The sequence below is a fragment of the Pelophylax lessonae genome, assembly GCF_965119305.1.
Source record: "Pelophylax lessonae genome assembly, chromosome: 1".
Lineage (NCBI taxonomy): Eukaryota > Metazoa > Chordata > Amphibia > Anura > Ranidae > Pelophylax > Pelophylax lessonae.
The window spans coordinates 651,593,475-651,620,194 of record NC_138768.1 but is presented as its reverse complement, the minus strand read 5'-3'; the positions used below and the strand labels follow the sequence as shown (position 1 = coordinate 651,620,194).

Here is a 26,720-nt window from a genome sequence, read left to right as displayed (position 1 = left end):
AGTTAGGGAATCCCTGGTTTTCCCCAGAACTAGTGTCTCCATTGGAAGACTAATTTTCTAAAGACAACCCAAAATTTGGAAATTTTTTCCTTTCACTTTCGGTGATAACCGTAATCAGGACAAATAGAGAAGATGAATCTCTCAAACATGGACATAGCAATAAAAAACTGACAGGTACCTATCTCTCTCCACTCTATCCATAACTAAAAAAAAAAAAACGTTTTTGTCTTTGGTTATGCTTTAACTTCACATTATTATTTCACATTATTCATTAAATATCTATGTATTTTACATTTTTTAGTAAAAGGTTATTTTCTTTCTTCAAAGTTTGTTCTATCTTGTATAATGTGATGCTTAAGTGGTTCTTAAGCCAGGACACTTTTACCTTGATGCAGTCTCTGCATTAATATAAAAAATTTCCCAAATCCCTCTCACCTTCCTAAGTACTTACCTGAGTCCTATCTCGAGCCGTCTGCAGCAGTGCTTGCTCTTTTTCTCCTCACACAGAGCGGAAAACAGAGGCAATGGCGGGAGCCATTGGCTTCTGCTGACGTCAATCAAATCCTATGAGCTATGGACACACACAGCCTGGCTTGGGAGTGAGCCCGCACATTTGCTCCCACAGCAAGCGGTTTGCTATGGGGGAAGACACAGAGGAGGAGAGGCGGACAGCGCTGCCGTGGGACTCCAGAAGAGGAGGTAAGAGGCAACTCTGTGCAATACCATTGCACAATGCAGGTATGTATATTGTGTTTGTTTATTTATTTTTTTAATTATACTTTATAACCACTTTAGGTTAAATGAGAAGTACAGCCAAAGCTTGTTTTACAAGAGTGTAGTTCATTCTGAATGCTGATGTCACAGAGCCGGTCAAGGCTGGGGGAAGATCGCAATATTATGGTCAGGATTCGCCCACAACCCTGGACCGGCACCTGGCTCAGCCTGTTAGTGAGCCGCTGAGAGTCTGAGCCAGCCACTCCTGCCCCCGCCCCCTCAACAGCCTAGTGCTCCAGTGAGCACGGGGAAGGCAGAGCAGAGAACTGGTGACTGACAGTCACCAGCTTTCTGCTCGCAGAGCTCTGAGAACCAAGCGATCAGCAGTGTTTGATCGTTCGGTTCTCAGTCTTAGCACTGGCAAGGGAAAGAAATGCTGAACTTCTCATTTAAAAGATTCCAAAAGATGCTGCTGCTAGACTAATACACCTTACTAACCGACGTGTTGGGGCAGGGAGTTACAGAGGATTGGAGAAGCTCTGGAGAAGTCCTGGAGGCGAGCACGGGAGGAGGTAACAAGGTAACTAGAAAGCAGCAGGTCTGAGGTGGAGCAGAAAGGACGATTTGGGCGATATTGGCTGGACTGCTGCTCCTCTCTGCCAATCCCTTCATTGGTTACAAGATACAATGCCATCCACAACACCCCCAACTACATCACCAAATTCATCTGCAGATATCGCTCCAAATTGTCATATCTGCTCCACCTAAGACCTGCTGCCAGGGGCGTAACTACAGGGGTTGCAGGGGTTGCAATCGCTACCGGGCCCCATGCTCCAGGGGGCCTGTGCGGCTCCCCTGTACACCTGGATAGGAGGGGCGGTGGGGGCAGCATGTAGAGAAATCACTGTCCTCCTTTTTTCTCCTGTAGCTGCAGGAGGAAAACTAGGAGATTGGTTCCTCTGTATGCTGCCCCCGCCACTCCTCCTATCTAGTTCACTTGTGTTCTGCTGTCTCCCCCCCCCCCTTTGCTCCCTCTCCTCTCCTGCCGGCTGCTGCAGGGGATGTGTCACAATAGAGAACCAGGAAAGGGTCGGTAAAAATTTAATTTTCCAGCTCCTTCCTTTTCTGAATGGACAGAGTCGTAGTCAGAGACATTGTAAAAAAATAAAATAAAATGATAAAAAATAATACAATTAAAATACCAAAAAAATAAAAACTACTGACACCATTGGGTGAACTTCCAGGATCGCAAAGGTCACACTTGTGACGGGGCCCTGTCATTCCACCACTGTGGGGAGGCCCCAAGATGGCAGGAAGGGGGCCCACTGCAGAACTTGTGAAAGGGTCCCGCTGTGGGACTGTAATAAAGGGCCCCACAATGAGAGTAAAGGGCCCCAGGATCAGTGGGAAGAGCCCCAGGCTTGAAGGGAAGGGCCCCGGGCCAGGGGTCTGGGGGGCCCTTCATGGTTTATTGCACCGGGGCCCTGAAGGTTCTAGTTACGCCTCTGCCTGCTGCTTTCTAGTTACCTTGTTACCTCTTCCCATGCTCGCCTCCAGGACTTCTCCACCAATCCTCTGTAACTCCCTGACCCAGTATGTCCGGTCTGCCCCTACCCTGTCTGCCTTTAGGTGATCCCTAAAAACTCAATCACAAACTACCCCACCTCCACCTAAGAACTGTACCCAAGTCACCTACATCAGATCATCCCCCAAAGTTAATGTCTTTTTTACCACCTCCCCCTCTCTCTAGATTATAAGCTGAGCAGGGCCCTTCTATTCCTTCTGTATTGAACTGTATTGTAACTGTACTGTCCCCCCTCTACATTGTAAAGCACTGCGTAAACTGTTGGCGCTATATAAATCCTGTATAGGAATAATAATAGCCTGACAATTATTAGGTTATGGAGAAAGTAGTGGTGGCTCGTCTTTATTACAGGAAGCTCCTGCACAGCTCGGCTTCCTGTAATAAAGTTTCACACTGAATTATTGCACAGATCTTTGAGAAATGTACAAAACACACCAATATTCAAGTAAGAATATGCATGCCTTGCACAAAGGCTGTCGGTACTTGTAGTTTTCACATTCACAGAATTATGTGAATGAATGATGCGGTGAAGCAGGCGAGCGTTGTGAGAAGTTCCCCCACTCAAAGTCACAACAGGGAATCAGGAGGTGGGGGGCCAGTTCTACAGTAACATGTTACACCCTGAATATGGATGTAACATGTTACATGTTACAAATGGGGAACTTATGCTTTAACCACTTGCCTACTGGGGCAATTGTTTCATTTTTTTGTACACGTTAAAATCTGCATTTTTTTGGTGGAAATGACTGTAAACCCCCCCAAAAAAAGTATATATTTTCTGAAAGCAGAGACCCTGGAGAATAAAATGGCAGTAGTTGAATTTTTTTATGTTGCACGATATTTGAGCAGTGTTTTATCAAATATTTTTATGAAAAATACACCAAAAAGAATTTTAGTGCAAACTAACACAATATTATACCCAGATTTTGGTCAAATGTAAAAGTTGGCATTGTGCTGAGGAAATACGTAGATAACAAACATGTCTACTCTTTAAACTGCACACCCCCAAGGAATTGCAAAAAACTTTATTATCTAAAATTCTTCATAGGTGATGTTATAAAAGCCTTAACCGGTCATCACCTTAGAATTAACTGTTAATTATAACCCTATTGATCTTACTTTGATGTTTGCAATGATACCTCACATGCGTGGCACAATTGATGTTTACATGCATGTGCTCACCATACTCTGCGCCTTTTATATGGGGTGTGTGCAGGGGGCTTTAAAACATTTTAAAATTATTTTTATTTATTTTATGTAATTCTTTTTTTATACTTTTTTTTAACTTTCTGGCTGTCACAAAGGGGCTAACAAGCTCCCTATTTGATAGTATGGGCAGGTGACAGGTATACTTAATGGAGACATTGGGGGTCTATTAGAGCCCGGAACCTGCCACCATTTGAGAAGCCTGTAAGTCTAGGTTCACATCTTTGCATGCTGAGCTTGATGCATTTTAAACCCTTGTTTTTTAAGTATTTTTGCATGCAGTTTTCATGCATTTTGTGTTTTACGTTTTTGTTTTTTATCTCTTTCAACACATAGCTGGTTGCTAAGTAGTGGGCGCGCTGCGTCCCTAATAACCGTCATCAACTGTCAGTGGGGTTCCACTGACAGCTGAATGTAAAAAAAAAAAGTAGCAGGCAAAAAAAAAATCATGAAAAGAAAACGGCTGTGGGGTCACCCCCAGGTCGATTGCAGGCCCGTTGGGTAGGGAATGGATTTGAATGGGACACTCCAACGCCAACATTTTTAAAGAAAAGTAGCGTGGGGTCCCCCCCAAAATCTATACCAGACCCTTATCGGAGTATGCAACCCGGCAGGTCAGGAAAGGGAAGGGGACAAGCGAGCGCCCCCCCCCCCCCCCGAACCATACCAGGACCCATGCCCTCAACATAGGGGGGGGGGGTGCTTTGGGGCGGGGAGCTGCAAAACGCACTAAAAAAATGCATAGGTGTTAACCTAGGATCAAAGTGATCTAGCGCTAAAGCAGCTTGGTCACTTTTATTGGAAAGCCCTTCGCCAGCAATTAAAGCCGATAAAGCTACTGCAGCTGTGCGTTTGATTTAACCACTTGTCTACCATATTGTTTATAAACGTACCTTGGTGGACAAGTGGGTAAAACTTCACTCTGAAAAGCAATCTACTGCAGAGCTGACAAAAAAAAAGTGAATGAAGCCTAACTGCTGGACAGCTTGGTCTGTAAAAAGAAGTTGAAAAAAAGCTTGGGACAAAAAGCCTAAAAAATCAAACAAATGCAGGCATCACATCTAAGAATTAGTAAGCTGCACTATGATACATTTTATATTTTGGGTTTGTTAATGCTTTAAAGCCACAATGAACTTTGTAAAAACACAGGTAATCTTTATCTGAAGACAAATAGAACTTCAAGACTAGGTTCTCTGTACCTGATGAATTGTGGATAGTATTGAGTAGTCTGCTATCTACATATTCTAAAGGTATAGGATATGGTAATAAATCTACAGCTGTTCTTGATCAGTTAAAAACAATACATGTGTAATCTGTTTTATGATTAGTATAGCTTTTCCAGCATGGATTTTCCACAGATGGGTCAATTCTAGATTTGGGTGTGGCTGTGGAAAGCGTTACAGCTGTGGGACACCAATGGCAAAATAACCTCACCCCTTCTTCAGTCTCTAAGGAATTAGATCATCTCACGACCATGTTTTCCCTTCCTTTTATGTGGTTTTTATAATTATAGGAGATTGTGGGAGTAAATTTACTTGGAGATATTTTGTGAACAGCAGAGTGTGTTAACCAGTGCTTTCCAAACCTGTCCCCAGATCCTCCATCAGTGCATGTTTTGTGACTGTTTTTCCAAGCGCAGAGTAGGAGGAATTAACGTTTCCACCATATAGTTTACTTACCTGTTTGGGATCCACAAGACAAACTGCTGGCAGGACTTGAGGATTGACTTATGAGTTAAAACAAGCACCAAAACTTATGCCTCGTACACACGCAACGATTATCGGCCGACCGATCGTCCGTCTTTTGACCAGTGTTGTTGTGTTGGTTGAAATGTGCTCTAGACTGCACACAAATTTTCTCGGCCAACAAAAACCAACTTCAGAAGTGATGTCGTGTTCTGGTTTACTTTCCGTGTGTTTTTTCTTCTCTGAGCATGCCCAGTCTTGCTCATCAGATTTTTGTCTGCTGAAATCTGTACTGACTGACGGAAAATCGGCCGTTCTGTTGACGGCCAACAAAAATTTTATAGCCTGCACACCAGATTTTGTTCGGCCGAAAAGTCGGAGTCGGTTGTTGAAAGCATCATACTAACAAGCCGATAATTGGCCAATTGGACGTTGGCCGAAAATTCACGGCCAACTATCGATGCGTGTGTACGAGGCATTGGCTAACAGGTGAGCACATACTCTATTACTATACATAAGGAAGGATATGTGCTCCTCTCAAGGTGTAATGTTTTAGTAGCTGTCACAGGGAACTGAGAAGTGCTAGTTGAGGGCTCAGATGAGGACTGGAGAGTTCTCGAGCTAGTGAGGGTAGTGTAGCTTTCCAGTGTTTTACACTAGATCTTGTAACTGAAAGATTCAAGAATAACTTAAGGTATTTTATATCTCTCCATTAGAGAGATTCACTCTCTCTAATTGTCTTGGTAACTGTGAATGAAAGTGAAGGTAAATCCAAAATTTTGAGTTGCCACCAGAACAGGAATAGTGTGTAAATCTAATGGGGACACCTGCTCCTGTGACAACTATCAAAGAGAGAGATTCCGATATCCTCACTCTATCCATTTAGTCTATAGGACAGGAAGTGAAGGGACACAGATGGCAAAAAACACCTAATAGTGGTTTTGACCTTCCCCTACTCTATCCAAAAACAGTTTTGTCTTTGGATTTACTGTATCACTCATCAGAAAACTAGGGACAACTCTGAACCTATTCCTTGAAAGAGAAGTATGGGTTCTACAAATTATATATCTATATATATCTATATCTATATCTATATATATATATATATATATATATATATATATATATACACACATGTCCTCTGCCGGCTCTCGGTCGACAGCCTTCAAAGAGCAGGTGACAACGGCTCTCTGCTCTGCCCCTCCAGTGCTCATTGGAGTGCTGGGCTGTGGAGGGGGCGGAAGCAGCTGGTTCAGGCTCATAGCCGGGATCTTTTCAGAGCCTTGACCGGCTCTGATATTAGCTTAAAATGGGTCACAGGAGTGCAGAACAAACTGCACTCCTGTGATCCATAGGAGAAGTCCAGGTAAAAAAGCTTTGGCTATACTGTGCCTTTAACCCTAAAATGTAGCCTAAGCTCTAAAATGAACCTGTAATAATTAACCAATCACCCCTTAAGGCCTCTTTCACGCTTGTGCGACCTTAAAGATTTTGCCATCATTTTGACTGGACTTGACGCAATGTCTATGGACCTCAAAGTGCATCAAAGTTGGACCAAAGTAGTGCAGGGAGTACTTTGAAGTCGTTGCAACTTGAAGTTGCACAGATATGAATGGTACTCAATGGAAATCATGGAGTACGACTTGTCATGTGACTCTGCAGTCCCAAGTCGCAGGACAAGTCGGACAAGTGTGAAAGGAACCTAAAACTTATCCCCATAAGGAATGCCCCTACCTTCTCCCCTATCACTGAATACCTAAAAGACTAAACACCTAAAACCAACCTAAGCCCTATTACTAATTACCCCCTATTCTATTGCCTTGTCCTGTGCAGCCTATATATGCTAAACCAGGATTTTTTCATGGAACCACCAAATGAGATTTGGTTTTGCATTGCATGACTCTCCTCGGTTATTGCAGCAATAACAAAAACAGATGAGGTCACAGGCCAATAGAAAAATTCTGACACATTGAGTGGAAGTATATTCTGTTATTTCTAATGTATGAATCCAATCATCGCAGATAATGCTTAACTACTTCCGGCCCGCGCTATACCTGAAAGACGGCTACAGCGCGGGCTCTAATTTCCGGGAGGCCGTCTTTAAACGGCCTCCCAGTAACAGGCTCCCTGCGCGCTCCCGCGAGCGCGCATCCGGGAAAATCTGCATTGGCCATGTCCCTTGGACACAGCAAATCACAGATCGTGGTGAATGGCCAATCACAGCGGCCATTCACCACGTGATCGGACCGTGCAATGAGAGATGATCTCATCTCTCATCGCCAGCTCTCCTTCCTCACACAGAGACTGCAGTGTGAGGAAGAGGAGAGCCGATCGGCTGAAGGGTACACAGAGGAATGTAATCAGGGCACCGATCACCAGTGCCCTGATTACACAAGAGGGAAAAAAATGCCATAAGTGCCCACAGAGCCCGCCATCAGTGCCCCCCATTAGTGCACACATCCAGTGCCAATAGTGCTGCCAGTCAGTGCCCATCAGTGCCTGCTCATCTAGGTACTGATGACTGATGGGCACTGACTAGCAGCACTATGGGCACTGAGTGTTGGTGCTGCCCATCAGTGCTCATCAGTGCTGCCCATCAGTGCCACCCGTCAGTGTCCATCAGTGCCACCCATCAGTGTCCATCAGTGCTGCCTCTCAGTGCCCATTAGTGCCGCCTCTCAGTGCCCAGCAGTGCCACCTCTCAGTGCCCAGCAGTGCCACCTATCAGTGCTCATCAGTGCCGCCTATCAGTGCTCATCAGTGCGGCATATTAGTACCTCCTCATCAGTGCCACCTCATCAGTGCCCATAAGTGCCACCTCATCAGTGCCCATAAATGCCACCTCATCAGTACCCATCAGTGCAGCCTATCAGTGCCCATCAGTGCCGCCTCATCAGCGCACATCAGTGAAGAAGAAAAATGTATTTATTTTCAAAATTTATTCACAGAAAATAAGAAAAACTTTTTTTTTTCAGAATTTTCTGTCTTTTTTCTTTTTTTTTTTTTGTAAGAAATAAAAAACCCAGAGGTGATTAAATACCACCAAAAGAAAAAAATGATAAAAATTTCATATGGGTACAGTGTAGCATGACCGCGCATTGTCATTCAAAGCATGAGAGCGCTGAAAGCTGAAAATTGGCCTTGGCAGGAAGGGGGTAAAAGTGCCCGGTAGGCAAGTGGTTAAGGTAGAAATCCAGGCTAACTACTAAATAACTACTAAATATACAGTTGACCATCTGAAACTATTTGATATATAACCAGTTCGATATCTCTAGTGATCAACACGTCTAACACATCTGCATAGCCAGACAGATGTCAACTCTATTTCCTGGCTCAGCCTTGCAGCTTCTGGTGACACCTCTCTGCGTCCATCCTGCTCACTTCACCCCAAATCAGAGCTGTCACTTCTGCCCAATCAGGAAGCTGTAACCCTGAACCAGGAGATTAGAAAGTCATTTTCCTGGCTGTGCAGTGTGGCAGAGATGTGTGACTCACAAGGCTAGAATTACAAATCTCATAACAATTTAAGCAGTTTACATACGTGCATTATAACTGCAAATATAGCTGTAGGCCTGAAGTATCACAGTATCGAAAACTGCACTGAAACATATATAACGTACCTGAATTATTGTAAAAAGCAAAAAAAAAATAAAAATACACAGGTTGAATCTGTGTTGAGCAAACTGTTGGAAATGAACCTTTGCTTCTGATGAGTATAAAGAACCCATGATATCCTAAAATAGCTTTACAGTTGGTCATTTAAAAAATATAACTATAAAAAATACAAATTAGCATGAATGACTGATGTTCCTACATGGGGATTACAGAAGTTTTTTTTGTTTCTTGCACAGTGTAAATATATTTGCATAAGGTGACCATACCAGAGGGCATCTTATTGGGGAATACACAATAAAGGCATGACAACTTCTTTACCCATAGTACAAAGGGGGCAACCTAGAGGTACATTTCCTCTATTATGTGGCCTTGCAGGAATATTTTTATGTTTGGATAAACCTTTTCTTTGGAAATGACACATGCGATCAAGGCAAGGCCTTACTGCATATCGCCCGAAGGATGCCTTTCAAATTAAATCCAAAAGGTACAGGAAACACCGCTTGGATCAAAAGGATCTTACCGCCCAATATGGGGGACCTTTCCAAACAGGTAATGATTAAAAACATCTGACAGCTTCAAGGATGCTTCTGTCATCACAACATCTGGTCCAAAACCTTGCTGCTGCTAGAATGAAGACAGAAGCGTTCAAGGTCCCAACACATTCAATTGTGTAGAAAACTTTTCCCAGATCATCTAGAAACATAGATAGGAGCCTTACCTCTTGGCACACATCATGGTCATTGGCCAATGGCTCAACAGAGTACAGATCTTACCTAGCTGGCAGGCAGACAACAGAGAAACAGCAGCAAGCAGCACAATGTCAGCAGCCATGTTGCTAGTATGAGAGAGCGAAAGAGAGTAAAGGGGAGATCAGTCTCACAGCTAGCACTACACGCTAGAGCACGCCTACCTCATCCGTGTATGCTACATATTAACTCCTGCAGTGCTGAAAAAATTCTACAGCTTGCTCTTTGCAGTATAGATTAGAAAACCATCAATGCTGTCGGTCAAAATGTAGAAAGAAAACATTTTAAAATGTACATTGATGATGATGTATTACACTGCGCAGTGCATTTAACCACTTAAGCCCGGGAAGATTTTACCCCCAGGTTTTTTTTTTGTGATTCGGCACTGCGTGAATTTAACGGACAATTGCGTGGTCGTGCGACGCTATACCTAAACGAATTTGACGTCCTTTTTTCCCACAAACAGAGCTTTCTTTTGGTGGTATTTGATCACCTGTGCGATTTTTACTTTTTGCGCTATAAAAAAAAAAATAGCGTAAATTTTGCAAAAATAACAATATTTTTCACATTTTTTTATATGAAATTCCCCCCAAAAAATGTAAAAATCAGAATTTTTTAACATTTTAGGCCAATTTGTTTTATGCTACATATGTTTGGTAAAAAAAATTTCAAAAAGCGTATTTTGATTGGTTTGCGCAAAAGTTATTGCATTCACTAACTAAGGGAAAGATTTTTGCAATTTTTGGTGGGTTTTTTTTAACGCGTAATGGCGGCGATCTTCGATTTTTTTTGCGGTACTGCGACATTGCGGCGGACAGATCAGACCCTTGACTGACATTTTTGACACTTTTGGGGTTACCAGTGACATTACTGCAGTAATCAGTGCTATATATATGCACTGTTACTGCAAAATGACACTGGCAGGGAAGGGGTTAACTTTATTGGGGAAGGAGGAGTTAAGTGTGTCCCTAGGGCAGTGATGGCGAACCCTGGCACCCCAGATGTTTTTGAACTACATTTCCCATGATGCTCAACTAAACTGCAGAGTGCATGAGCATAATGGGAAATGTAGTTCCAAAACATCTGGGGTGCCAAGGTTCGCCATCACTGCCCTAGGGGCATGTTTCTAACTGTGATTGGACATGGCTACTGGTGTAGGAACAGTGATCAACGGTCCTACATAGTAGAACCTCATGATCACTATTCCTACACGGGGGAGAATGACAGGCGGCTTGTTTACATTAGCCGCCTGCCTTTCTCCCTCTCCACCGACGATCACTGAGTGACCGGCGGACATCGGGTCCGCCGGTCACACGCACGGACTTCCTAGAGAACGAGCCGGGGCGGGCGCGCGCCTCCGCGGGCGCGCGCTCGCCTGCTATTGGCTCACAAGCAAGTGACAGGCAAGTGACGTACCCATACGTCACTTTGCCTGGCCGGGGCTGACCGCCGCAGTATATGTACTTGTGGCGGTCAGCAACCGGTTAAAGAGATTCTCTAAGAGTAGTTTGCCAAAGAGGGAATACATACATGCACGATTTTTCAATTGAAATGATCACGCTTTTATTGGGTTACTGAAGACCGTTTCACTCTGGGGCATATTCATAAAGCAGTGAATCTGACGTTATGCAAACATTTATTGCAGGTACATTTTCCAGGTGCATGTATTTTAAATGACATTGATTGATTCGCCACCAGTGATTGGTGACAGTCACTTTGACTGCTTTACTAATGTGCTCATGCATGTAGCAAAATGGTAAGCAGAAAAAAAACGAATTCGTATTTTGCTTATGTGGATCTTTTTGTGATGTCATTTCTATCACTTCTAGCTGAGTTTTAATAATAGTACAATGAAAGAGTTTGCATAAACATTTTAAAGAAAAACTAAAGTTGTCTATACTAGATTGTGTGGGCATCCAAACATGGATCAAAATTCAGCTCGTTCTGCAGGTACTTTGCCAAATTTTGATCCATGTATGGGCAGGCTGGTTGCACACAAGCTGAACGATCAATCCACTTGTGTACAACCAGCCTGTCAGAGTTTTCCTGAATAATCAGTGTCAGAACACAATAGCGCAGTGGGAAGGAATCAGAGGGATGAAGGAACCAGAGGGATGAACGAAAACAGTTATTTATGTATGGCCAGCCTTACAGTCAGGGCCACTGATAAGGCAGTACAGCCAGCCCTCCTGTACTGGGCCCAGTCAGGTAGGCAGTATGGGGCCCCATGACGTATAACAGCAGCCCTGTATGTACAGTGGGGAAAATAATTATTTGATCCCCTGCAGATTTTGTAAGTTTGAGGTCTGGAGACTGGGGCCACTCCATGACCTTAATGTGCTTCTTCTTGAGCCACTCCTTTGTTGCCTTGGCGGTACATTTTGGGTGATTGTCATGCTGGAAGTCCTATCCATGACCCATTTTCAGTGTTCCGGCTGAGGGAAGAAGTTTCTCATCCAAGATTTTACAATACAAGGCTCCGTCCATTGGACCCCTCCCCCCCAATGCCGCAAAATCGGCCTGTACCTTAAGCAGAGAAATAGCCCCAAAGCATAATGTTTCCATCTCTGTGCTTGACTTTAAGGATGGTGTTCTTAGGGTCATAGTTAGCATTTTTCTTAAATTTCAAGTTAATGCCAAAGAGCTCAATTTTGGTCTCATCTGACCACAGCACTTTCTCCCAATCCTTCTCTGAATCATTTAGATGTTCATTGTCATATCTCCGACGGGCCTGTACATGTGCATTTTTGAGGAGGGGGACCTTGCAGGATTTCAATCCATGGTGCCGTACTGTGTTACCCGTGGTTTGTTTGGTGAATGTGGTACCAACTGCCTTGAGATCATTCATAAGCTGTAGTTCTGAGCTGATCCCTAACTTTTCTCATGATCATCCTTACCCCGTGAAACAAAATCTTGCATGGAGCTCCAGACTGAGGGCGATTGATGGTTATTTGGTATTTCTTTCATTTGTGAAAAATCACTCCAACAGTTGTCTCCTTCTCACCAAGCTTCTTGCTGATGGCCTTGTAGCCCATTCCAGGCTTGTGCAGGTCTACAATCTTGTCCCTGACGTCTTTTGACAGCTCTTTGATCTTGCCCATTTTGGTGAGGTTTGAATGGAAGAAAGAGATTCTGTGGACAGGCGTCTTTTATACACATAATGAGTTGTCATTAGAAACACATTCTTAAATTGACAGGACTAGTCTGTGTACCACACGAGCACATACTGTAGCCAGTCTGTGTGAACCACAATTATTGTTGGTTGGTATGGGATCAAATACTTATTTTACTCACTGAATTTGATTTATAACATTTGTATCATATGTTTTTTTTCTGGATTTTTAATTGATGTTCTGTCTTTTTTAAATACACCTATGATAAAAACTTTATATACAGTATCTCACCAAAGGGAGTACACCCCTTTTTTTATTATATCTTTTCATGTGACAACACTGAAGAAATTACACTTTGCTACAATGTAAAGTAGTGAGTGTACAGCTTGTATAACAGTGTAAATTTGCTCTCCCCTCAAAATAATTCAACATACAGCCATTAATGTCTAAACCATTGGCAACAAAAGTGAGTACACCCCTAAGTGAAAATGTCCAAATTGGGCCCAAAGTGTCAATATTTTGTGTGGCCACCATTATTTTCCAGCACTGCCCTAACCCTCTTGGGCATGGAGTTTACCAGAGCAGGTTGCCACTGGAGTCCTCTTCCACTCCTCCATGATGACATCACGGAGCTGGTGGATGCTAGAGACCTTGTGCTCCTCTGCCTTCCATTTGAGGATGCCCCACAGATGCTCAATAGGGTTTAGGTCTGGAGACATGCTTGACCAGTCCATCACCTTTACCCTCAGCATCTTTACCAAGACAGTGGTCCTCTTGGAGGTGTGTTTGGGGTTATTATCATGTTGGAATACTGCCCTGCGGCCCAGTCTCTTAAGGGAGGGGAACCATGCTCTGCTTCAGTATGTCACAGTACATGTTGGCATTCATGGGTTCCTCAATGAACTGTAGCTCCCCAGTGTCGGCAGCACTCATGCAGTCCCAGACCATGACACTCCCACCACAATGCTTGACTGTAGGCAAGACACACTTGTCTTTGTACTCCTCACCTGGTTGCCTTTACACTTTGACACTATTTGAACCAAATAGATTTAACTTGGTCTCATCAGACCACAGGACATGGTTCAAGTAATCCATGTCCTTAGTCTGCTTATCTTCAGCAAACTGTTTGCGGGCTTTCTTGTGCATCATCTTTAGAAGAGGCTTTCTTTTTTGGGATGACAGCTATGCAGACCAATTTGATGCAGTGTGCGGCATATGGTCTGAGCACTGACAGGCTGACTCCCCACCCCTTCAACCTCTGCAGCAATGCTGGCAGCACTCATACGTCTATTTCCCAAAGACAACCTCTGGATATGATGCTGAGCATGTGCACTCAACTTCTTTGGTCCACCATGGCAAAGCCTGTTCTGAGTGAAAATGTGAATATTTCTGATTTATAGACCGCGCTCTCAACCACTAATAAAAAAATTAAGATGTTCTATTGCATTGTAAAATATTATATACTAATGTGTATAAAGAAGAAAAATGAATTAGAAAAAGGGATTTCCATCAACACCAAAAAGTGCTCCAAAAATGGTGACTTGATCATGAAGAGACTCCAACTCTTCCAAAGAACCGTGAACTATGATAAAATGTTGATTCACCACCATCAAATAAAATGCCTACTCACCAGAAGTAGGATTTTTAATGCTTGTATAATCAATAAGAGGTCTCTCTCATAGCAATGGTTACTTTCCACTATTGGCACTATTCCAGTGGAGCTCTGAGTTTTTTAACATAAGGTGTGGGAAAGAACAGAAGACCCTTCATAGTGTAGTATTTTTCCATTTAATAGTAATGCATAATGGTTAAAAACACTTACAGGACAGATGATCCACAACAGCTATTTGTGCAGCAGTGACGCCATTCCGCATTCCACTGGCGTTTCAGACTAGAGGAAATGACGTGTCATGTGAATAGGCATTTTATTTGATGGTGATGGATGAACACTTTATCAGAGTTCATGGTTCTTTGGAAGAGTTGGAGTCTGGAGCTCAGGCAGCAGATTCGGGTGGGGCTCTGGATTGGAGCCCTCCAGCTTGCTGGTATATACCAGGGCAAGTTCTTTCCAACCCCAGGGGAACGGGCCAGTGATCAACAGAAGTTGCGGATGGCATTCCTGGGAGAGCGGTCCCAGGAACAATGGGTATCTACGTTGGACAGGCTGATCCAGCAGGAGATAGAGCTGGACAATCAGTATCGGGCTCTGCAATGGCACGCAGAGCAGAAATATTTAGGAGAGACATCAGAATGCTCTCCAGACGGATATGACTTTGGTGGCCCTGGATTTCTGTGGGAGAGCCTTAGAGATGCGTTTGTGTTTGGTGATGAAGGGGAACCTACCCTTGAGGACCTGCGAGAATACAGAGAGGCTATGCTCCGTCTCACAGGGGTCTCAGAGCTTGAACCTGATCTAGAACACTTGCAAAGGAAAGAACAGCATCTGGAAAGGGCATACAGGAAACTGCTAGAACACGTTCAGCAGCATGCCTTTGAGTCGGCAGTGGAAACTCTGGAGATTGCTGTTCCCAAAGCTGAAGTGCTGACAACAGGGCAGAACTCTGCTAGCCTCTGCCCAGCACCAGTAACATCTTCTGGATTCCACATACAGGAGATGGTGAATCTCGATCCCCAGACACCACCAGAGACTGGGGATTTAATATACTTTTCTGTTGAGGAGGAACAACCTGGTGAGCCTCCTGCAGAAGAGCTGACTTCAGAGCATGGTGCTGTCGAACCCCTGCATACAACAATCGGTGGCCCTGAAGGATTTGTGCAAGGTCCCCAATGTTTAGATTTACTTCCCAGTGGAAAAGATGGCAGCTGGGCAGAACGCTACTGGCCTCTGTCCACAACAATCAACTCCGCAGGAGCTCCAGGGTGAGAATGCAATCGGCACCTCACAACTGCAGCTTGAGCTGATATCAGTGGATGGGACTGCGGTATTTACTGACAGCAATCCATCAGAAGAGCTTGCAACAGGGCAGAGTGTTTCTGGCCTCTGCCCCCAACTAATAGAAGATGGATTCCCTGTGGTAGTGGATGGGACTTCGGTTTCCACTTACAAAACCCCAGAAAAAGGTCTGGCATTGAGACAGGAGGATGTCAGCCTTGTTGTACAAGCACAGGTGGATTTTCATAGAGAAAAGGTATATGAGACTACAGTCTCAACCTGGATACCCCAGGGATGCTGGGTAGTCGGCCCAGATCCCCAACAGCATGATGCAGTGAGCCCAGTCTTCTCTCCAGCGGCTAAATGGACTCCAGGGAGAAGGACCAGTCCACACTTCTCCCCAGCAGGGGTTATTTTCTACAAGAGAGGCAGAGGTTGGCTGGGTGAGTAATGATCTGTTCCGGACAATTTTTTTGGGGTACTGTGTGGGTGCAGACATTGGGAGACTGGAACTACGGACAAACTTCGAAGTCAACCTGTTTGGGGTCTCCTTCTGTTTTAGTCTCCTGCCAAAAGGGGAGATATGTGACGTGAGTCACTTTGGCTGGGGGGGCTTGTGGAACCCGGATTGCTTTAGGGAGCTTGGGAGACTTTGTCCAGCTTCCCCAGCCCCTCTTATGTGTAAGTTACCCTGTGTCTATTAGGGGCACAGGGTGATCAAGAACCCCAGTCGGGTCTGCACAAATCAGACTCGCTGTACAACCACACCGGACTCAGCATTTGGTGTTGCCCCAGTTATCCTGGGTTCTATATGTGTGGTTTGTATTGAAAGAGCGAAGGGCTCTTTCACTTGGAACAATTATATTTCTGAACAATATCCCACTGCTGCCACCAATGTGACGGAATCTGGACACCGCGACTGGGTATCTCCACCAATAACCTGTTTCCTAAGCTCTGGAACCCGAGATCCGTGAATGTGGCTATAGTTACCCCAATAACTCGACAGTTCATTCTGGTTTCACTCCAAAACTTGTACTGTCAAGTTCTTGGGGTAACTATAGCCAGATTCACGGATCTCGGGTTCCAGAGCTTAAGAAGCAGGTTCTTAGCGGAGATACCCAGTCGCGATGTCCGGATTCCGTCACATAAAGGGCTGTAGGTAGGCAGTATGGGGCCCCTTTATTTCTAACAGCAGCAGCCCTGCTTACAGTATCTCCAGGATTAACAGGACTTCCAAAATCTCTGCAATTGCTTTCAAAAGTGCCTGCAGAATCCCTTTCCATGACTTCCAGAAGTCCCTGTAATGCAGCTGGGTTTGTCCTCTGACCTAAAGGGTATTTTTGCATTAGTTCTGGAAGTATCTGGTGCTGTTTCTTCTCACCAACTACCCCTTGGTACAAAGAGATAAAATACTTATTTGGGAGATTTCCTGACTGTTGCTGACCTTATTATTTTTTTATTTGCCTGCCTCGACCCTTACCCATACCTAACTATTCTCTTACTGATTCTTTATTGTACAGTATCCACACTGTAGCTTTCCTGCCCTCGCTCCCCCCTTCGTGGCACAATCCTAAGGGTCACAACCTGGTACCAGCCTGCAGCATGGGCCACTAGGACTCCCAGTCTATTATCAGGAGCTCTGGTGAAGATCAAATGGTGCTTAGACTCCACATCTCAGGTAAGCCTATGTCGTTCGCCAGGGAGTTCTCCTGTTATATAGAGATTGGTAAGGCATCAGCCACTGCGTGTATTTCTTAACATAAACAGTTTCAATAGGCAACCTTTCTTTCTTGGCCTTTGGAATGGGGGCTGCAGCACCTTGGGTAGTGGCAGGGAAAGCAAGGGGATTGGACATTGTTTTCTAAGCAACTCAGTCACTGTTTCCCCCAATGAACTTTAGCAAACGGTATTTCCGGTAACCCCATAGACAGAAAATAATTGACAGATTGGCCAGGTTTGCTAATATCATCTAATGCTTATGAACATCTTCACTGTTGATTACTACATTAAAACTAAAGTCCATCTCCAGCATATTAGCAACTATCACTCCCGCCTCCTTTTGGCTAATCGCTGGTATGCAAAAAAATTAAAAAATAAAAAACTATCAAAATGCACATTTTACTTACTAGAAGACACAGTCACATGACTCTCTCTTAACCACTTGCTGACCGCCGCACGACTATTTACTGCGGCGGTCAGCCCCGTACAGGCAAAGTGACGTAGTACTACGTCGCTCGCCTGAGAGCCTCTAGGGGGCAAGCGCACGCCGCCGGAGGCACGCTCCCGCCCCCGCTCGTTCCCTGACATGTCCGCGCGTGTGACCGGCAGACCCGATGTCTGCCGGTCACTCGCAATCTCCCGGTGCAGAGGGAGAAAGGCAGGTGATCAAATACCACCAAAAGAAAGCTCTATTTGTGGGAAAAAAAGGATGTCAATTTCATTTGGGTACAGCATCGCACGACCGTGCAATTGTCCGTTAAAATCACGCAGTGCCGAATTGCAAAATAGGGCCTGGTCAGAAAGGGGGTAAAATCTTCCGGGGCTGAAGTGGTTAATATGTTTAATTCTTGGAGTCCTTCTTCGAGTGTCCACATCTCTGCTTGGACACTTGTTGCTTGGACCTGTTGGTGGAGGCCGCACTTCCAGTGGCCGGATCTTCTCTCATAGGCTCCAGAGGCAGGAGAACTCATGGGGCGGTGAGGGGACCTGTGCCCAAGAAGATAATGAGCACGGAAAAATGCATGGTCCCCAGGGTAGGAAATTGGTATGGTTCATAGAGGAAACTGTGAGTTTGATCCATTACAAAGCAGGATGGCTTTGGAAGAGATGTTTGGAATCAAGACTAAAGAGTAAGGTCAATGATGCACAATGTGCTAGTTCAATTTCAGTTTTGCCTGGATTTGGGCTTTATATAATTTTTCAGACGTCTCATGCTTCTGGTAGAAAGAACACCTGTAAACATGGTTGTTTTGTCTGTGTACTGGTTCCCCTGGGTTGTTAGGCAGCTTGTCATGCCCACTGCCTGGAATGGCTATAGTTAAGTCTTTGGATACAGCTAAATATTTTATCATCTTGGACATAGCATTATGCATGCTGCATAAATATCCAAGCGTTTGTGCAAGAAGTGTTGGCATCACTGAGAACAGTTTGGTGTCTAGAAGATGATAAATCCAGGCTTGATGATGGATAAAAATGAAGTGAAATTGAAAGTCCCTTCTCAAAAACAATTTACTGCAGCCCAGACTATCACAGGAACCATACAAATGAAATATCACATACACTATCACCCAGGGGCAGCATCCAACTTGCTTAAACCAGCAGCTGCAGTGAACTCTAGATCATGTTGATGATATAGACAAAAAGTGCAGAGCTGGCAGTAGTAATACACATCACCTTGACTGCAGGAAGAGTAAAGCACAGAAATAAGTACTTTAGTTAGGCTCAGTTTCCTTTTCCGTTAAAGAAACACACCTAAAACATGGCTCTGTCATTGAACAGCTTCTAACTATAAAATAATGTGATGATACAATGCACCAGGATTGTTGCTAGGATTCCCAAAGACGGGTGATCATAGGTACCCCATGTAAGAAACAGTTTAAAGTGATTGTAAAGTCTCATGTTTTGTTTTTTAAACAACAAACATGTTATACTTCCCTCCTCTGTGAAGTGGTTTTGCACAGATTGGCTCGGATCCTCCTCTTCTTGGTTCCTGGCCCCTCCCTACTTTTGTGTGCCCCCACAGCAAGCAGCTTTCTCTGGGGGCACCTGAGCCGAGCTGCAAACCCGTGTATCCTCTCAGACACGGGGCTGCGGCCCTGCTCTGCCCCCTCTCTCCCCTGATTTGCTAACTGACTTTGATTGACAGCAGATGGAGCCAATGGCACCGCTTCTGTGTCTCAACCAATCAGGAGGGAGAGTCGGGGACGATCGAGGGACTCCTGGATATCTCTGGATAGAGATGGGGCTCAGGTAAGTTTAAGGCCTCATGTTTTTGGCATCAGGCGTTTTTTTTCTACAGCCAGTAAACTCCCCAGCATGTAATCCTATGTGTCCATGCAGACACAGACTGTTATCAGCTGTTTTTGGCAGGGGCATTTTCTGGCTGGAAGAAAACCCCAGAATTAGTGGGTTTTGAGAGGAGTTTTTCAGCTGTAAAAATGTTCTAACTTTGATAAAAGCTTAAAATCGCTAAAAAATGCCGCTATTCTGTATTTATCAGAGTTTTTGAGACATAAGCTTTTATAGGAGTGTAGTTTTGCTAAAAAACACTACAGCTAAAAAAATGCCAAAAAACGCTAAACGTTAAAAAACGCTACTGCAAAAACGCTGAAAAACTCACTCTACAGCTACAGCTTTCTACAGCTAATGCAACTGGCTTTTTTAGAACGTCCAGTGCGCATGAAGCCTTAGGGGGTGCTGAGTAGGCTGCTACACACACAAGGCTTTTTATCTTAATGCATGGAATGCATTAGGCTCCTTTCACACACTACGTCCGTCGGACGGACTCAGGAGGATGACAGCTGTTCTTCATGCTGTGTGCGGAGACACAGCTGTCAGTTCCCCATGCATCTCTATGGGGGAAATCGAAGGGGAACGGACCGTTGGTCCGTTCTCATCCAATCCTCGGGTTTCCATCCGACCAGATTTGACGGATCGGATGTCAGCGGACATGTCTCCGCTGACATCCGATGTCCCACAGGAATGCATGGGGGGGGGGGACCGTTCAGATCAGCCAAAAAAACTGACAGACGGATCCGCCTGTGTGAAAGGGGCCTTAAGATAAAAAAACGTCCTTATTTTACAACTCCTTTAAGCATGTGGGATATACACTAGGAAATGCAGTACCTGGTAAAAATATAGGGGTTTTGAGAGCACAAGGGTAAAATACCGGAACTGCTAAGCTTACATGATTTAGTCAATTTATTCCTATAATACAGTTGTTGTACTGTCATCTAAAAGATTCTGCTATATAGAGAGAATGCCATGTTAAATAGACTCTCCTGTATTGCACTAAGCAGCAGCAACACCATCACAAAGTAACAATCATAGTTAGTGATCCCAGATAGCCAAACATAGCAATACCAAAGTGGTATTTGATACATAATTCTTAACAGTCAAAAGGCAGCGCTAACAGGTATATAAATATATATGATGTGATTATTCATAAATCAATCCTGTGTATAATGTCATCAAAAAAATATATATACAAAATAAAGTGCATAATGTGATCAATAAATACAGAATTCATATAGGTGCATAAATAAAGTGCAATCATAAATTGTCCATAGTGCAACCATATGCAGTAGTGCAAAAATATTGAATTAAAGTGCAGTCCAAGATGGTTCCATTAAATAGGACTAAAGTGCTGAAAAGGTGTTCAAGTGATCCACATAAGTGCCGAAGTGCTCTCAGGAAGAAAACCCCCTATGGGGATGCAGTCACCAAATCAAGGATAAAAATAAGCCTTAAGCTGAGACAATATTCCCTGGACGGATGGATGGATCCAGCACAGCCTCTAAGAATATAATGGCTCCTCTCCACTTTCTCCACGACCATGTATTAAAAGAAGGGGAAGGAGCCAAACATAGTGAAGCCCGTAGGTGTTTTTATTTCATAAATAAAAGAATATTACTCACAAACGTAAAGTTGTAATCAGCATTGGTTTTAAGACATGACATCTTTGATAACGCCCAGAATAGGCGGGTGAAACGCGTCAACGCACTTCCGGGCAGAGGAGCATCACACGACGTCACTTCCTGGAACCACCGTGGAACGCACGCCGGCAGCGTACGCGGAAGTGGGATGACTAGTAGTGATTGCTTAAAACCAATGCTGATTACAACTCTACGTTTGTGAGTAATTGTGAGTAAATATTTTCAATACCTTGAGGTGACAGTTATCCCTATATAAGCGAGTGTAACAGCTGCATAAGATCAGTCGACAGGAGAGGATCAAGAAATTCGTCCCTCCCTCCTATGATTTCTCCGTGTTGTGAGTGGGTTTGTTTTTTTCTTGTGTCGTTGGTATAAAATGGGTAGTCCGAGTTTTTTGACTGGACTACAGTTCTTTTTACGTTAATGTGTATGGTTAGTTCGAGCTTCTGGGCTGAACTAAAATATGGTTATTACATATAGTTAATAAAGGGCCACGGCCTATCATACCATTGCAAGTCCAGTGTTGGTTTTGTCTTTATTTAAATTATAAAGGTAATATATTATTTAATTGTTCTGCATGCAGCACCATTCTTTTCTGCTCAACTTTCCCCTTTGTTAACATAGGCATTTGACACTCCTTGCAGTACGGCAAACTCTGGCCACTTGACCATATAAAACTTACTTACTCTCTGGGATATTGTTGGGAGATCAAACATTTTGTTAAACATAAAGTTGTTAATATTACTCTAATCATTTACATTCTGACATACAGTATCTCACAAAAGTGAGTACACCCCTCACATTTTTGTAAATATTTTATTATATCTTTTCATGTGACAACACTGAAGAAATTACACTTTATTACAATGTAAAGTAGCGAGTGTACAGCTTGTATAACAGTGTAAATTTGCTGTTCCCTCAAAATAACTCAACACACAACCATTAATGTCTACACCGCTGGCAACAAAAGTGAGTACACCCCTAAGTTAAAATGTCCAAATTGGGCCCAAAGTGTCAATATTTTGTGTGGCTGCCATTATCTTTCAGCACTGCCTTAACCCTCTTGGGCATGGAGTTCACCAGAGCTTCACAGGTTGCCACTGGAGTCCTCTTCCACTCCTCCATAATGACATCAATGAGCTGGTGGATGTTAGAGACCTTGCGCTCCTCCACCTTCCATTTTAGGATACCCCACAGATGTTCAATAGGGTTCAGGTCCTGAGGCATGCTTGGCCAGTCCATCACCTTTACTCTTAGCTTCTTTAGCAAGGCAGTGGTCATCTTGGAGGTGTGTTTGGGGTCGTTATCATGTTGGAACACTGCCCTCATATTTTCCAAGGGGGGGGGGGGGATCATGCTCTGCTTCATTATGCCACAATACATGTTGGCATTCATGGTTCCCTTAATAAACTGTGCTGGGAGCACTGATGCAGCCCCAGGCCATGACACTCCCACCACCATGCTTGCCTGTAGGCAAGACACACTTGTCTTTGTACTCCTCACCTGGTTGCTGCCACACAGGGTTGACACCATCTTAACTAAATAAGTTTATCTTGGTCTCATCAGACCACAGGACATGGTTCCAGTAAGCCATGTCCTTAGTCTGCTTGTCTTTAGGGATGATCGAATGGTTCGGGTCGACCATCGGTTCGACCCGAACATTGGCTGTTCGAGGTTCGGCCGAATTTAGAACTTTTTCCCCAAAAAGTTCGGAATTCGGCAACCAGAACCGACCAAAATTCAATGGTTCAGGAAATGGGCTTTAAAAGCCCGTGATTGGACCAGAACCATCAGTAAAAGCCAATTGAGGGGCAGGAGAATGCTAGGAATGTGATTGGAGTGACTAGGGGGTCCATAGTCCAATCAATAGTGAATATGCTCCCCAGTATATAAGATAGCCCCCGCCAAATTCCTAGCATTCTTATACGGGACATGAAAGAGAGTGGAATGCTGTTCTGTTACAATGTGTTACAAAGTGTCATTTAGCTATTTTTAGTGTGAGGAAAGGGATATCTAGTGTAGTTAGGTGCTATTTTTTCACTATAGTTAGCTTTAATTTATTCAGTTTCTGTAGGGAAAGTGTTAAGTGTAAGGGAACCGTAGTGTAAGCAGGGTGACCGCTATAGAGAAATGATCATTTCTCGGAGTAGCTTCGGGAAAAGGAATATGGCTTCGCTCACGTCAGCATTCTTTATGCTGCAGGGGTTGCCAGTGCTTTTTTGAGGACATGTTTGGAGTCAGGCAATGGCATGACATCTGAACATGTCTATAGGGGTATATACATACACATACACCTATGTCTGTATATATACACCTGCACATATATAGGTGTTAAAGGAGCAGAACACTATACTTTTGCTAATGAAATAATTTGCAAATATGGCTAGGCTCCTAACACACCTATATATGTGTAAGTGTAATGTACATATCAGTGTGTGTGTATATATATATATATATATATATACCCCTATACAGAAGTTCAGATGTTTTGCCTGCCTCCAAAGAACCCAAAAAATGGCCAAAAAAATGCCTGGGCATTTTATTTTGGCGCTGGCATTTTTTTGGGTTCTTTGGAGGCAGGCAAAACATCTGAACTTCTGTATAGGGGTATATATATACACACACACTGATATGTATATTACACTTACACATATATAGGTGTGTTGGGAGCCTAGCCATATTTGTGCAAATTATTTCATTAGCAAAAGTATAGTGTTCTGCTCCTTTTACACCTATATATGTGTATGGGTATATATACATATAAATGTGTGTGTTTTTATATACCCCTATACAGAAGTTCAGATGTCATGCCTGCCTCCAAAGAACCCCAAAAAATACCCAAAAAATGCCTGCAAGAACAAACCTGGGCATTTTTTTTTTGGCGCTGGCATTTTTTTGGGGTTCTTTGGAGGCAGGCAAAACATCTGAACTTCTGTATAGGGGTATATAAAAACACACACATTTATATGTATATATATCCATACACATATATAGGTGTAAAAGGAGCAGAACACTATACTTTTGCTAATGAAATAATTTGCAAATATGGCTTGGCTCCCAACACACCTATATATGTGTAAGTGTAATATACATATCAATGTGTGTGTTTTTATATACCCCTATACAGAAGTTCAGATGTTTTGCCTGCCTCCAAAGAACCCAAAAAAAATGCCTGGGCATTTTTTTTTTTGGCGCTGGCATTTTTTTTGGGCATTTTTTGGGGTTCTTTGGAGGCAGGCAAAACATCTGAACTTCTGTATAGGGGTATATATATACACACACACTGATATGTATTTTACATTTACACATATACAGTATAGGTGTGTTAGGAGCCTAGCCATATTAATGGAAATTATTTCATTAGCAAAAGTATAGTGTTCTGCTCCTTTAACACCTATATATGTGCAGGTGTATATATACAGACATAGGTGTATGTATATATATACCCCTATAGACATGTTCAGATATCTTGCCTGACTCCAAACATGTCCTCAAAAAAGCACTATCAACGCCTGCAGCAAAAAAAAAAAATGCTGACGGGAGTGGAGCCATATTAGTGTTCTGAAAGTGACAAAATACAAACAATCTCTTTTTTTATGGTTCTGGACATGCTACAGAGCTGAAACTTCACAGGTACACTTTTTAGACCCCCCAGATACGAAATCCAAAGTCAAAAAATCTCTTTTTTTTTTCAATAATTGGCTTTTTTATCAAAAATGACAATTTTTAAGAACTTTTTTTTGTGTGATTAATAGTTAATGGGGCATGACCCAGAACCCTAGGCACTTTTTAGGGGCATTTATTGGGTTTTAGGGCTTTAAAATTGTGGTTTTTGATTACCAAAGTTCGGGTCCCATTGATTTCAATGGGGTTCTGAAATCCGGGCCGAACTTTCGGGTAGTTCGGATGTTCTGGCCGAACCGAACTTTTTGAAAGTTCGATCATCCCTACTTGTCTTCAGCAAACTATTTGCGGGCTTTCTTGTGCATCCTCTTTAGAAGAGGCTTCCTTTTGGGACGACAGCCATGCAGACCAATTTGATGCAGTGTGTGGCATATGGTCTGAGCACTGACAGGCTGACCCCCCACCCCTTCAACCTCTGCAGCAATGTTAGCAGCACTCATACATCTATTTCCCAGACAACCTCTGGATATGAAGCGGAGCATGTGCACTCAACTTCTTTGGTCGACCATGACGAGGCCTGTTCTAAGTGGAACCTGTCCTGTTAAACCGCAGTATAGTCGTGGCCACCGTGCTGCAGCTCTATTTCAGGGTCTTGGCAAAGTTCTTATAGCCTAGGCCATCTTTATGTAGAGCAACAATTCTTTTTTTCAGATCCTTAGAGAGTTCTTTGCCATGAGGTGCCATGTTGAACTTCCAGTGACCAGTATGAGAGAGTGAGAGTGATAACACCAAATTTAACACACCTGCTATCCATTCACACCTGAGACCTTGTATCACTAACGAGTCACATGACAGGGAAAATGGCTAATTGGGCCCAATTTGGATGTTTTAATTTAGGGGTGTACTCACTTTTGTTGCCAATGGTTTAGACATTAATAGCTGTGTGTTGAGTTATTTTTAGGGGACAGCAAATTTACCCTGTTATACAAGCTGTACACTCACTACTTTACATTGTAGCAAAGTGTAATTTCTTCAGTGTTGTCACATGAAAAGATATAACTAAATATATACAAAAATGTGAAGGGTGTACTCATTTTTGTGAGATACTGTATGTCTCAATGGAAATTATCTGACTGGGGAGGTTGGCGGTCTCGCCCTCCAACCCATGGCCCAGTGTGCTCCCAGAAGGGGGGTCTGGGGCAGGCAGGCAAGACTCCTGCCTTTTTAAAAACTGGTCATATCACTACACTCGATGTTTAAGGTAAATGGTGATTCCTAATGTTACTGTATTCATACAAGACTCGCTGTTATATGATATCGGATATACGTTGTAGGATATAATGTTCACCTGAAAAGTACCAGAGTTTTCGTTCCTTTTTGTATTATTTGTTTTTCTGTACAAAATCCCAATAAAAATTATTGAAGATATAATACACAGTGCTGTATCACAAAAAAAGGCCTGGTTATGAAAGGGGGGTATATCTTCCAGGGGTCAAGTGGTTAAATAAGCCAAGAAAATGTTTATTCTATGCCCTTACCACAACAAACAGGTTAGTCATTATTCCCAGAATATTTTCCAATGTTGCTATCTGTATGTTGTGCCTATCTTTAGATCTTGTTTAGTCTAATCCTGTTCATAACAACTATAAAGTAATATAATGCACAATCAATCAGAAAAGTTATTTTTCTCCGAGTCTGAGTAAAACCTACCCCAACATGTGTTACATTGCTGATCTTATACATCTGGACCAATGACATCAATGTAAGGGTCAATATACCAAGATTATGATTTTGCTGAGATCATCTACTCTCATTATCCACATACAGATAAGCTAATAATACACAACAGATGGCAGTTAAACTTGCTGTTAGGACTGTTCATCCA

At 43.3% G+C, this 26,720-nt stretch overlaps 1 protein-coding gene across 1 annotated transcript in view; it reads right to left on the bottom strand.

The window, feature by feature from the left end:
• Positions 1 to 9,712, bottom strand: part of LOC309556559 (microsomal glutathione S-transferase 2-like) — a 33,831-nt gene extending 24,119 nt beyond the window's left edge. The window contains exon 1 of the mRNA XM_082259006.1: positions 9,579 to 9,712. Within this exon, the coding sequence (XP_082115132.1) occupies positions 9,579 to 9,636 (58 nt within the window). The 5' untranslated portion in view covers positions 9,637 to 9,712. The remainder of the gene's footprint in view (positions 1 to 9,578) is intronic.
• Positions 9,713 to 26,720: the final 17,008 nt, after the last annotated feature.